This window comes from Astatotilapia calliptera, chromosome 3, assembly GCF_964374335.1.
Source record: "Astatotilapia calliptera chromosome 3, fAstCal68.1, whole genome shotgun sequence".
NCBI classification, from domain to species: Eukaryota; Metazoa; Chordata; class Actinopteri; order Cichliformes; family Cichlidae; genus Astatotilapia; species Astatotilapia calliptera.
Genome location: NC_137424.1, coordinates 52804780 through 52819185, shown reverse-complemented (window position 1 = coordinate 52819185; position 14406 = coordinate 52804780). Strand labels below are relative to the sequence as shown.

The window sequence follows — 14406 nt, the reverse complement described above, 5'->3', positions numbered from 1 at the left end:
TGAAATGAATGCTACACATGTGCGATATACACATTAAAAACCTAAAGCCTACACTTCCACTTTGAATGTACCAAAAACGACTTAAAACAGGTTTAAAACGATCAGATGAGCGGCCACATTGGATTTAGTGGCCTAAAGGGCCTCAGGTTGAGCCAAACGATTTGCACAGGCCTGTGTGCAGCGCTGTAGTATTAGGCTCGGCCTCCTGGCTCTGATTATTAATGATGGCCAATTATTGCTCAAACACGAGAGTCTAGACCCAATTTTTATGTCAATAAATCAACAGTAAATCGTTTTTTTCGATGGTAAAAACGACAGGTTTATGCGGAATACGTGATTTTTCATAACTGTTGCAGCTCTCTGTTGTATACTAATAAACTGTTGATCAAAATATGATTTCGGTTATTAAATGGAGAGCGATCTTTACGCGTTCGGACGTTTTTATCTCACGCCGAATGATACTGCCCCCTTCACTTCAGAATCACGGTGTTATTAATTTTTGACTTTTTGATCAAAATTTTATTTTTTTTAAATTCATTTAGACATTTAGAAATCGCGCAAAGTTCAAATTCTGTTAAATAACAATCAGCAGCTTCTTTTTCCTTAAGTACTTAGAATAGTTTATTTGACACTGCAGTTCCTTCACAGCCCACCAGGGGTCTCGTGAATATAATGTCATAGAACAGTGTAGAACACGAGAACACAACATCAGAATAGAATTGTATGTATGTTACAATATAGCGCGGTATATCATAGCGTGATACTGTAACAGTGGTAGTGTATGTATGCATGGATGATGCCTGACTCTCAGGCGGAGCTGATTTCATAGTTTCACTGAACGAACTGCTAAGACAGTTCAACATTATTATGTCATCAACTGTAATTTTACCTAATCTGAAATGTTAGCAGCTGTAAGACAGCGAAAAAAGAAAGATGTTTGGACAGCATGTTCTAGGGCAGGAGTGTCAAACCTATGGCCGGAGGGCCACAATCGGCCCAGCAGAGACTCTAATCTGGCCCACTGGACAACCTTGGAATATGTGATGTTGGACATGAGATTCTGAATTGATAGTGTATTTTCTCTTTTACAGTTTGCATAAAAGAATCCCCCACTGCCATTCATACTACACTAAAACAATTAAGTAATAGATAAACAATAACACTTAAAACATAGAAAATGTAATTTTTTTTGTGGGGGATTTTGTTTTTGTTATATATTCTGATTAAAATAAAAAGACTTTTTTTGTGAAATAACGTGAGTTACTTTCTTGAAATTTAATCACTACCATAACCTTTTGTTTTTATACTAGTGAGCACATCTTTGTACATCACTGCGGCAGTATTTCTACATCATGCAGTAAAACTGCATGAGTCATACTGTTCACACTGACACAAAGGGGAGTTTTTCTGGTTCTGCACCCTTGAGATCAAAGTGGGCCGTACGAGGGCTGTTACCATGAGTCTGACAATATGCCATGGCTGATTTTTCTCATCAGATGACTGAACATGATGACGACTTACATGCAAAGGCCTGGTGAAGCTTATTAAAACTGAATATCCTCTTAGGTGTGACACTGCAAGGCAAAGCATTCAAAGAGCAAAGTATAAATGTAGAGTAACCTTATGCAGGTTTATCTGAAGCTTTGCCTTGTTTTGGTTTAGCAAGTCTGAATGTGTTTGGGCAGTGCATGGTTCACTGAAACCGTTATGTGGACTAAACATGACTTCAATTAATAATGGATGTCATATTTGCAAGGCCACCTGGGTTGGCTGGAAGACTGTTTCCTTAGCCTGGCAGGGCGAAGGACACTGTCTCAGCTGAACTATGGACACGCACAGACATACACTTACACTGATAAGCACTCACTCATCCCCCTCCCCTTCCAACGCCTTCGATGTTTGTTGCCTCCTGGGGAACACGGGCGGGTCTGGGCCTGTGCTGGAGAGTCGGCGCAGTGTGTTGCCTGGGATTACTCCTCATCCCCTACCCACCCCTGTTGCTGGTCACGTGCTCTATAATGTTGTACTGTGGACATTTATGTGCTTTCTGTGCAGAGGAGTTTTTTTGTTTCCTGTTCTCATGCTGTCCTCCTATAGCCCAGCATGAGTAGAGGTCTCTTTTGTTCCTCTTGTACTTTCCCATTGCAGTATACATTTCAGTGGTTTTTCTGTAATGCAACCGTTCTCTGACTTGTATCCCCATGTGATGTCTGTGTTGTGTGTGTAAGGTCGGGTTCATTCCACTGCAGGGCAACCTGCCACTGCATATGGTGAATAAAATTTGAACTTGCAGGGCTGTGTGCTATATTCACACTCAAACTAAAACCAGAATGTCAAAACAAAACTACTTCCCTTTAAATCATTTTTACCAAACATGTAGCCTACAGCACTTTACCACATTATGTAACGGAAAAAAGCGGTGACACATTTATGTACTGATATTAGTTGAAGTCAAACACATCACAGTCTTAGCCTTAATTTGACAGGATATTCTCTTTTCTAACAGGGCACATCCAGGGGAGGGTCTATATGTCACTAAAAAACAGGACAATAAACAGCCATGGGTGAGAGTGTGACATTGTCCATCTTTCTTCCTCAGTGAAACTGTTATTGTTCTGTGTGTCTCAAAGCTCTTCAACAGCAGTGGGTACGGGGTAACTGAACATTTGCAAATGAGTGTGAGCAAAAAGGTGGGTACAAATGACTGTACACTCAATGTGTACAATCACTGAATGAAAGTACGGCTTATACCTGAAAAAGCTTCCAGTAAGGCTTGATTTGCGGTCTTCCAACAATTTACGGTACAAACAAGAATCTCAAGTGTTTGTTTTTCTTTGTAACATCTTTCTTACTGTCACCCAGATCATTAAAATGCTGAATCATCAAAGATCAGTAACAGCTGAAGGTTTTCCCCCATTGGTGAGAGCAAGTTCTGTATGTATATTCATTTACAGCGAGTACTAATCCTGCCTGTTTCTACAGATTTGCAGTCTTTCCTGTTTTCTTTGCGCTTTGTAAAAAGCTCAGGTTAGCTGCTGTGTGCCAATAAAGTTTTGAGTTGGTAACAAAGTGATGCTCTAACCTGATGCAGATTACAGTCATGATTTTATTCATTTTGCACATTAAATGACTTCAAATGTTTGATGGAATAAACACTGAAAACCTTTAACAAAAGCACATTAACATACAATTAATATACAACAAAGTAAGAAGCATTAATCTGCTGCCATAATCCCAGTTAAACCTGAAGCTTCATCTAAACTCAGCCCAGGTGTTTCTCTGCAGTCGGCTCTGTTATCCTGACAAAACTGTTTCCCGTCAGAAAGGCTGCAGGTATTTGTGTGAAAGAAAGACAGCGAGGGAAAAATTCACACCAAAGACATTTGAATAAATAACAAGTGAGAGAAAACAATGAAAAGATACAAAACATCAGCAATATACAGCTTGTAACAGAGCAAACAGGGATGACATGACAAGTGTGAGGAAGAGGAAATGAGTCTATCAATGAGTCGAGGTGTTAGGCCACACATGAAGTCTCTGAGTCACTGCCCTCTCTCGTTAATCACCTAAAAATATTTATAATATTTTTTAAATTGCGTCGCTTTACTAACAGTATCATATGATGTTGTTAAGACCACAATAAAAAAGGATCAAATGTGGGCAACAAAGAAACAAAACTCTGGGTTTTTGTTCTATACACAAAGCTGAACGCAGACCTTCATTCATTTATTTTACTGCCTCTTCCGCACCCTTCTTCCCAGCCTTTACTCAGTGCACCAGCTCCAGCTGGCTGGTGGAGAAAGGCAGGACCCCACTGACGTAGTAGGCGATGCCCAGGGAGAGGAGGGCAATGACCACCAGCAACAGCAGGACCCTCCAAAAGCCCAGGTCCTCCACAAACTCCTGCCAGGTGGTCCTGAAGCTGGACAGGACGCCCTCGGTGCTCTGCAGGTTCGGGTTCAGTAAGGAGTGGCTCTCCATCGCACTGAGACACACACACACAGAAGTTTGTTATCGCTCACATGTAACTCTGTTCTTGTTCCTTTTTTCTGTGGTAAAGCTAAGAAAACCCACAATCAGTGTAGGAGCTAAAATGAAGATAGACCCTTCCAGAATCTCATTTTAAGTCTAATTTAAAGCAGGCACAGAACAGTTCTCTGGGTCAGTATTATTGCTCTTAAAGCTGTGTGAAGTCTTGCTTGAAACTCTACCTGCTTTGCAGGAGAGAGCCAATCAGGACAGATCATGCTTTGGCTGCATGATCTGTCCCGATTGGCTCTCCACCCTCTCTCCTTCCAGCTCTGCTCACCTCTCACTGTCAGCCATCTGCATGGTCTCCAGTTTGGAGTGGGCTCCTCTGTTGAAGCCTTTCACCTCCTGCTCCTCCAGCCCCTCCAGCAGACGAATAGCATCCTTGTTGACTCCGCGTCTCTTCGCCAGCACCAGAGGAGTCGATCCGTTGTGGTTACTGCAGTAAGAACAAAAGAAATCTATTATTTCTTTTATCCAACACACGAGTTTTGTATTAACTTGAACCAGGAAACCTCCATGATGTGAATATGCTGTTCCACAACTGTGCATACATAACTACAGTCACACATGTAGCCTGCAGATAAAAACAATATGATTAGTCTGCACAGTAGAATTAAAAGCTAATGTTTTAGTTAAGTTCGGCTGAAAACTGAAAGCACTGAATCCTTTTTAGTAATCCCAGCAAACAATGAGTCAGGTGGCCTTGGTACTGGCTTTGTCGTGGGTATGGGTGATTTACGTAACATCAACTCATAGCAGTAAGTGATGACCTCATTTAGTGAATTAAAACAATTTCACAACTCCCAAATATTCCCTGAAAAACCAGAATGTATCTAAGTGTTTGTGTCATATTTCAGCAGCTTCATCAGGGGCATCTTTCAGACAAGTCTAACAGTCTAAAAAGAGGGTAATCAGTACAGCAGCAGCATGAGGTCATCTCTTGTGTTTGCCATGGGGTGACTGAGATCTGTTAGCTTATCCGTATCCATTCATCTTGTAAGCATTTGAACACACACAGCAAAATGTGTACTATGTCTGACACTTTCAGACACTGGTTTAGATTTACATGCATGAAGAGTTCAGAGACTTCCTGTTGTGTTCATGCTCACGTGATCATTTTTGTGTCTGCTGGGGAGCGATATCACAGTACCAGCAAAAACACAAAGTCTGGTTTATTGCACTCTTCAGTTACAGGATTATTTATCAGAGCTTTAAAGTCTCCCAGAGAAACATCAGATATTCAGCTTTAGTTTGTTCACAACTTACTTGATAACCCAAAAGTTGGTAAAGGTGAAATGCTACTCATGGTGCCCAAGATGATAGTAAATGGTTGTGAAGGTTGAAGACGATCCATACAAAAGAAAAATGTGCGTGATCTAAAGGTTTTAACAATTTTCACATCTGGTGCAACCTTGACCCGATTTTCCCTCAAAATGAAATCAGCTCGAACTCTTATTGGTGTTTACCATCACACACGATTTGAACACAATAGTTTGAAAACTGCAAACAAACAGAACCAAATACTCCTCTCGTCTCCTCTGAGGGGAGCAACAGTGCACTCCCCCCGAGGGGACAGGAAGTCATTCGATTTGCTCTGCTGAGAGGTGAAAGGTGAATTCCACCAGTGGGATTTTAGCAGCAGTTACATAGAAAAGACTTATCTTTTAGTTATATTTCTTTCATTCATGAAATTTACGATACTTTGATTCAAATTCCCCAACTAACTTTATATATTTAAGATGCTCAATAAGCAGTTACAAAGAAAAAACAACCCAAATAACATTAAATGAATACTCTGACAGAATTAACACCAACCTCCGACTGAAGATTCAGAGTATTGCTGTCTGCTCAATTTTAAATTTGTTTCTTTTTGCTTCTTTTCTGTTGTCAGTTCTTTGTGGATTCAGATCATCTCTAGAGCAGCTTTGCTCATTGCAGTTTAATTTGAGTTTAGTGCTTTTTTCATTCATTCAGAAATCTCTAAAGGGCAGATTTAAGTTGTTTAGAGAGGGTATTACAACCCAAACAGTCTCAGTACACCACATGGCTTTAGCTTCTACCATATCAACATGAATCATGCATGACTACATGATTCTGAATAGTTGATATACATGAAATTAAAAGTGGAGTTAAAATGAGAGAACATTAAGTTGCTCAGGGTGGAAACAGCTCACTGTTATCACCTGAACTCTGAATTCTTACCAGATGTCGATCTTCAGCCCGTTGGACACCAGGAACTGTATCGTATCCACGTGGCCGCACAGGTGCAGCGCCGTATTCCCCTGATAATCCGTCGCCAGCAGATCGGCCCCGAACTTGTGCAAGAGGCGGCATATTTCCACGTTCCCTCTGGCGGCGGCTAGGTGGAGGCCGGTGCGGCCCCGGTTGTCACGGATGTTGGGGTCGCATCCGGTCTCTAGCAGCCTCTTGGCGAAGGGTAGGTCTCCATCGATGCACGACTGCAGCAGAGGCACGCTGGTCTGCGACGAGTCGTTGATGAAGACATAGGACATGTTCGAGTGGGTGTCCGAAAATTCCAGCGTACCTGAGACGGTGAACAAAGTGGCAAAATGTGGAGATGTTTTCTAAATGCTGAACTAAGATGCATGCTGAGCTCCCTCTGGAAGCACTCCCACCCCACTCCACTCCACCTACCTGCATCTGTCTCCCCTGTTAGAAAGAAGGGTGGTGTAAATTGAGCAGCAAGTGTTGAAAGAGGCTCAGTTCTTAAACCTGTTTCCTCACTTTCTCTGATTTCTCTGCTTTTTTAAAGAAAAGAAGTCAAGTTTCAGACTGGAAATACTGCTCCCTCTCCTCGGATTTCCATCACAATCCAAATCATCTTTTTTCTTCTTGCCTCATCTGAGAGTTAAAGTCACTGCACCTCATCTTTCTCTCGTCTAACTGGCATGACAGTTATTTAAAGTGAACCTGATTACTCGGCTGGCCTTTTGAAATTAAGCGTCAGGGATCAATGAGGTTGAGTCCATCTCCCAACTCTTAAGGCACATTTATCAAACACATTTAAACTCCCTGTTTTCTGTGTTTGCATCTTTCACCACACTTTTTGATGAATCCTCCTCTCCTGCTTTCTCTTCACCATCTCTGAAACCTGCACTCGAGACTTGCTGAGTGATTTCTCATTTCTCCTTTCTTACATTAGCTCTTTCCCCTCTCTCACTTTCAGACAGCGAGTACTGCCACCTAGTGGCAAAGAATCACATAGCTCATAAGTTTTTTCTTTTTTTTCTTTAATTATGAAAGGTTTTATTCTGCATAGTTTTTACTGGAAGTTTTTTAAAAAAAAGAAAACAGCAACAACAGTGTCGTCAGAAAATTACAAATTTGTGTATTTTCCTCTTTTTAAAAAAAAAAAATTATTCAAATAAATTAAGATATATTGAAGTCAAGGAGTATAACACCAGCAGTATTTATGGGGTACTTATTTAAATTTCAAGTCAAAGTCTGTGTCTGACAACTATTTACACTCACTGGCCACTTCGTTAGGTACACCTTGCTGCGAGTGCCAGATTAGTTATTTTGAATGTGGTTTTTGTAATGAATTTCTGTGTGTTTTCATTTGTACAGTCAGCCAGTAAGATCACTCTGACTTGGCGCAGTAGGAGTGCAGATTAAAGCCTTTCTCATGGGGTCTACCAGGCACTGTGTGTTTTCTGGGGGGCTGGAAAAAGTAGCAGCAAGAAGTGGTGATTTTGGGACCTCAGGTCATACTAAGTCCACATGTAGTGAATCTCACGTTGGACCGATCAACACTGCTCCAGCACCGTAAGTACACTAGCTAGATGATCTAGTTGATTTGGCTTTGCATCGTTTCTGTTGTTGAACTTCTGACTAGGGCTGGGCTGTATCATACTGTTCACGGTAATACCGGTGTAATTTTGGGCAACGATAAGAAAATGAAATATCGCCATAGAATATGGGTAAAATGCGCAGTGAGTTTGTTTACATACGCACATGGCGGCGACGCAGAATGAGAAGAGCGAAAGCGGATCGTTGAATGAAACAGATGAACCAGAATTGGTTTGTAAAAATGCAACTTCACTGGTGTGGAACTGGTTTAGCTTTCGTCCGTCAGATACACAACAAAGCACTATTTTTGGTAGAGCATGCTAGCGGGCCGTCGTTATTACCGTGTTTTTTGGAAAATACGGCACACTTAAAATAAATCCTTTGATTTTTCTGAAAATCGACAGTGCCCCTTATAATCCTGTGTGCCTTATGTATGAACTCTGGTTGTGTTTACTGACCTCGAAATGATTTTATGTACACGGCGCTCGAAAATCTGTCAAATGTTTTAGTGCGACTTTGCTAAGCTACGAACCCACACAGCTTGATGGATTGTCGGAGCATTACGGCTATCGTAGGCAGGAGCCTCGCGGAGTGATACGTACTGTGCTTCAACATAATATTACCGTATTGTGTGTGTATAACCTTTTTTAAGTTTTGTGGATATTATACATTGTTATGCTCAGGATATGTTGGCCAATTTCCACTGGAAATGCCTTTTGGTTAAACTGTCAGCAAGGAATTTGCATTTGCACTGTAAAATTTTTATATAACTTTAATGCACATAAAAAACAGCTGCTTGTTTAAGCGAAAATACATTGATGGGGTTTTTTGCACTAATAAAGTTGTGGAGTTGTAAAGTATTTTGTCTAGTGTCAATTATATCGTCAGTTATATCGTTATCGCAAATTTTCAAATGTATATCGTGATAAATATTTTTGGCCATATCGCCCTGCTCTACTTCTGACTTCTTTGCTTGTTCACCCTTCATGGATTAACTGAAAACCCGAAGTTGAGTATTATTCGTCCAATTAACTAGACTGGAATGGACAAGTTATTCCCAAAACATGGAGTGGACTACCTTCTTTTTTTTCCTTTTTGAATGAGCAGAGTCGACTAATTCTTGACAGGCAGACAAAAGAGCATCATCCTTTGAAGCAGATGGGCTACAGCAGCAGAAGACCAGATTGGATGCAACTCCTGAGGCTACAACTCACACTGGCTCACCAACTGAACATTTTTAACACCTTGCTGACTCTATGTTAAGTAGAGTTAAAGTAGTTCTGATGGCAGCCAGTGTAAAAATCGGTGAGAAATCAAACAGTGGATCTTGTTGCTGTTCACTTCCAACTTTTTAATTTACTTTTTATACTTTTAAGCATTACAGCTACAGACACATGCTTTAACCAGGTATTAACAGATCAAATCATGGTCCCCACCACTGTGGGTGTTTGCTTTTCTTTTTTAAATCCATCCTCCTGAATGAGTCACACTGGCTCTACTCTGCCTGTATGCTGACCTCACACACACTATTTCAACTTCACACACCTATGGTCACTTATTGTTACTCAGCACTGTTTATTTATACCTGATGTTTGCTGTGACTGCACAGCTGTGACTTTATCACTCTGCCATCAAAGCATAAATTCCTTTGTGCTCTTATGCAAGATTATCTCCACTTGGCCTCTGTCAACAGTAATAACAGTTGATTCAAACATCGACTTTTAGCCCAGGTCAAACACAATTGTTTGGACAACGGGCTCGACCTCAGTCAGAGCAGTAAGTTAAAGAATAGAAAAATACAAATGCTGCTTAGAAAAGGCACAGATTTAACAAGATGCTGGAACCATTCTGGTCCACATTTGCATGATCAGCACCCCTAACCCCATCACACTGTATGGGGTGGCTGTTGCTCAGGCAGTAGACTAGATCATCTACTGACTGGAAGGTTGGCCAGTCTGCGTGTATCCTTGGGCAAGATACCAAGCTGTTCTTCGATGCATCCATTTGAGTATGAATGTGTGTGAATGTTTGATAGAAAGCATTTCAAAGCATAGAGCAAGTGCTTGCATGAATGAGGCGTGTTGTATAATGGCTTTGAGTGTCAGTCCAGATTTGTCAGCTGCATATTCATAATGAGAATCTGTCGCTCGACCACATCCCAAAGATGCTTGTTGAACTGGGATATGTTGACTGTGGAGGTCACCAACCATTTGAAGGTTGAACCCTTAATAACGAGACAAGTCAGTATGCAATAAACCTCCTCAGATCTTAAAAAAAGACAACTGGTGTAACCGTGGTAAATCTTGCGTGTATCTCTAGGCCTCTGTGGTTCAAGAAATATGAGTTTTAGTAAAGAAACCTGACACACAAAACATCTTGACGTCTAACCTTCTGAGTATTTGGACCCATCCGTGCACACCGCTCGTTACCACAAGTATCAATGACGCCTGTATCTAAGTATACGTTGTAATTAACAGGATACAACGAGCAGAATACAAAAAGCTCTCGAGAAATCAGCTTTCATGAATGTGTAGTCATTTTTTCTGGCTGTCGACTAACTATTTCACCAAGGAGGACAAATCCAACAGCGCTGCATCCTCATCATCACACCTTAATCTCCATCCTGTACGAGAACTCTTTGCATGCAGTGACTTCTGCACACAACCACTAAATAAAACGTTAGGAGCTAGCGTTAGCCTGAGAGCTAACGTTGTGCACATAGCTGAAACGGCTCACAAATGTGCGATTCTCCGACCGTACAAGCACACAGGGCAACAGACTGCACATTCACACTCTCTGACGGCCCTCGGTTATTACACTCACCTGTTAATGGGACCCAAATAAGAAGAAAAAAGTCTCCTCGCTTTTTTGCGAGCTAATGCTGCTAACAATGTTGTTGTTGTGCTACGAGTTCCGCTTCTTCTTCTTCTTTTGAAAAGGTGAACTACCGCCACCTACTGGACTGGAGCGAAGGTTCTATCTATCTATCTATCTATCTATCTATCTATCTATCTATCTATCTATCTATCTATCTATCTATCTATCTATCTATCTATCTATCTATCTATGTTTTATTATTCCAATTTTAAATAGAAACATATAAAAATTATTAATGTGAATAAAAACTAAGAGGCAGAAACAGAATTTGTGATCTATCTCTTCTGCAATTTTCATTTCTGATATTGTTTTGGCCTTTTCCTTTTTGTAATAGTTGTTCTTAATTATTTTTATTTAATCACTTTCGCGCATCTTACATCATCATGGTCACATGGCATGGTAACTTTGGCCTTTTAATAAATTCTTTGAACTGTTTTCTTTCCAGGGTGTAGTGATTGATTAGAGCACACATCTGTAATGACTAAAAAAAAAGGTATTCAGATGCACAAGTTTAATTTTAATTTGGATTTTCTCTAATCCACACATGGTCAAAAGTAAATTCCTCCACTAAGCTTTGGGTTAATGTCCTTTGCTAAGATGCTTTTGGTAAACAACATAAACAACCGCATACTTCCAGCTGGATTGGCCACTGTTCTTGGCAGCATGGCAGAGTTAATTAAAGGTTGTTGGTTTTCTGAGATGGACCATGGAGCCATTGGAAAGGCCTATCCCTTCTGTAAATGTCAGCCTGCTTTATCTATTCTAAAAACAGTTTTGATGTGTGTTTGGAGTCGTTGTCCTATCAGAACACCCAAATGTGCTCATGTTTCAACCGTCTGGCTGTATCTTCTATTTCTCTATTACATCCACTTTGTGAAATGAACCAGTACCACTGGCAGCAACATTTGGTTTTACAGATTTTATATTTAAATTCACTTCACTTCCTCACATTGAGCTAAAAACAAAAAAACATGCATTTGTTAAGTAGTTTTGAGACTTTATTTCAAAGTGTGTGAGCACAGAAACACACGTTACAGGAACAGACATGTTACGTTGCCACTTTTGATTTGTTATGGATCCTCTTTGAGGAAAACTGCATTTCTTTTCTGTCACTCAGGGATCTTAAAGCATGTTTCTCCATTTGGCTCTGAACGAGCGGTGAAGTCCAAACTGGCAATAAAGTGTGCTGTTAGCATCCTAAATCATCAGCGGTGAATATATCTCCCATATAAAAACACAGGCATGTTTTCCTTTCCATAAAATTTAATGTACACATCATTACCTTCCCATTCCCTCACTTCTCAGTAAATAAAACCAGGGGCTAGTGTCACGACTCAATAATTACAAATCTAGATTACAAAAAAAACAATACAGACACAAATGTACTATGTGGCACAGCGTTAAAGTCAGGGCTACCAGCAGAGAGAGACGTGCTAGAGGTCGTAGTGGTTACAAGTCATGCTGTAGCTTCCACTGTCCAAGCACAGATGAACCTGTTTGACTCAGAGGAAAACCAAATTTAATGCAAAAACAGATACAATTTCAAATTTTTTGTGTGTTTTTTGTATTTGTTTTTGCAAAATCTATATTTAAAGGCACAGAATTGTCCTTTTGCCATCTTCTTACCTGTCCGAGGACACAAAAACAAAAGAAAAGAACCGAGTAACAACATCATAGACCTTTGCGCTAACATGATTTGCTGAAAAATACAGTAAGCACTATGTACAGCAATAATTCATCTATCAGAGAGCGTGTGTTTTGTGTCTTTTTGCAAAATGCAAGCGAATGGCAGCCTTAAAAAGTGTGATATAATCAAAAGAAATACTTGTTTGGTCGCAGCATAGAGAAAACCTGTGAGAGTGGAGGTGGAGATATGTATGCCCCTTTGATGTTCTGAACCATCTGTGTCCACATCAGTGCAATAACAACAGCTCTCTATTGTCATTTCAGCTGTTGCACAGAAAAATCTGACTTGACCTTTAAAGTCATACTAACGGTAACGTAGCAGCAACCTGAGAGTCCCACTGTGAAATGTACACAGGCTTACGTGAAGCTTACGCTGGGACTTTGACATGTTTAGGAATACTTTAGATTGTTTCTAAGTTCCTTCTGTTCCCCAAAACAGATGATGCTTCTCACCTTCTATATGAAAACCAGCACTTAAAGACATGAAACTTGCTTTGTTTATGTTTTTTTGTTGGAGTCCAATAAAAAAAATACTTCTAGTCTTTTTTTGTTTATGCAAAAAATAATTTGCTAATGAGTTATAGTTTTCCACAGATTTTAAAAATCTTTACATGAAGCTAAAACTCCTTTAATTCACACGTCCGATTGTAAGGCACCAAAAAATAATCCAAATATCACAAAAACTTAAAAACAAAGGATAGCTTCAACGCCATTTTTACCTCAAGCAAGTCACATGTCTTGGCAAGTTGATTTTCAAACCAATAATGAAGTGGCCGACATCAAATATACTGCAGGTATTGATGCAACACATGAAAAAATTCCCAGTGTGTTTACAGTGGGCACCTTCGTGATGCTAAACTGCCGTAGAATAAAAAGTTTATGAAGAAAACAGGTTTCATCTTCCCAAAGATGGGATTTCAGTGAAGCTTTATATCTGCTTTGCTCAGATCAGCCCAATAAGATAATGCAAACTCGCTTTAAAACCTTAAAATCAACCAGCAATCTGTAATTTTACTCTCATCTCACATTAAGCTCTTATGTACCCACTTCGAACGTGATCAGCCCATTGAAAAGCATTTGTAGGCTTGTCTGTCCCATAGATATGACAGTCAGACGTCAGAGTTGGTGTAGAGACTTTCTGCCTGCTGTCAGTATCTATGGGAGCGACAAGAACCAATAACGACCAACTTCCTGAGCTGATAACCTTTAAATTGGGTGCTTAACGTGTGTGCGGGGCAGTTGTTTGCTAAATGGGGGTGGGGGCACTCTCCGAGGTAGCCGAGAATGATTCTCGCTGACATCTGTCACAAGAAAGCTGACACGTAATAAACACATACATAAAGAATAGCACCATTATCAGTGATAATCTCGAGAAGATCGCTCACACTGGGACTCTTCTCTTTCCTCCTCCTACCTCCAGCTTCTTCTTCTTTTTTTAAAAGCCGTTCATTCCTACAGGGGATTAAAAAACTCTCAAAATGGGGCCGATGTTGCTCGACTCGATTCTGAAACCATCACAGCACAGGAGAAAGGTCCATTCAGTCAGTCACGTGTTCTTTTTTAAATCCATCTCATCCTCCATCATAAATTCTTGAAATGTTAGTGAATCCCCTCCTGATGTTTCCCCGCCTCACTCCTCCATCTTTCACCTTTGCCTACTACAAGATCTTGCTGCACACTTGGCAGCGGCTGACTCTGGAGCGCTCCTGGCCTCCCTTCAGCGTCTCCTTGGCTGGCGAGAAGGTAAACTCATTTTCTGGATCCACGGTTGTCAGCCAGAAGCTGTATTTATTGGCAAAGTAGTGGCAGGTGCCCCTGGCGCCGTTGCACTCGATGAACGGAGTCGCCCGGAAGTCCTCCAGACAGGAACCAGGAGACACCAAGGACTGACCGCCGCCCTCTGCACCAGCTGCTGTGTGCTGTGTCAGAAATGAAAGGACATTTTTTTAAAATATGACATCTCTGAAGACAATTTGGCAGTATGCAGAACCATGGGGAGAA

At 40.7% G+C, this 14406-nt stretch overlaps 2 protein-coding genes across 5 annotated transcripts in view; both read right to left on the bottom strand.

Annotated features, from left to right (window-relative positions):
• Window positions 1-3086: 3086 nt before the first annotated feature.
• ankrd46b (ankyrin repeat domain 46b) lies at window positions 3087-10801 on the bottom strand. The gene is made up of 4 exons (XM_026162549.2): window positions 10666-10801; window positions 6235-6577; window positions 4310-4468; window positions 3087-3985 (listed from the first exon to the last, which is right to left on the bottom strand). Exons 2-4 carry the CDS (start codon window positions 6543-6545, stop codon window positions 3769-3771), a joined length of 687 nt encoding a protein of 228 aa, XP_026018334.1. The 5' UTR covers window positions 6546-6577; window positions 10666-10801; the 3' UTR covers window positions 3087-3768.
• Window positions 10802-13487: 2686 nt separating this feature from the next.
• The window catches only part of col4a6 (collagen, type IV, alpha 6), a 143315-nt gene continuing 142396 nt past the window's right edge, over window positions 13488-14406 (bottom strand). For all 4 annotated transcript variants that reach the window (XM_080298513.1, XM_026162553.2, XM_080298515.1 and 1 more), the window contains one exon: window positions 13488-14324. In XM_080298513.1, the coding sequence (XP_080154639.1) occupies window positions 14064-14324 (261 nt within the window). In that variant the 3' untranslated portion in view covers window positions 13488-14063. The remainder of the gene's footprint in view (window positions 14325-14406) is intronic.

Coding starts and splice junctions, on each gene's coding strand:
- ankrd46b (XM_026162549.2), bottom strand. CDS start 6,545: ATGTCCTATGTCTTCATCAACGACTCGTCGCAGACCAGCGTGCCTCTG. Junction 4,469..6,234: donor GGGCTGAAGATCGACATCTG/GTAAGAATTCAG, acceptor TTCTTACTGCAG/TAACCACAACGGATCGACTC. Junction 3,986..4,309: donor CAGATGGCTGACAGTGAGAG/GTGAGCAGAGCT, acceptor TGTGTGTCTCAG/TGCGATGGAGAGCCACTCCT.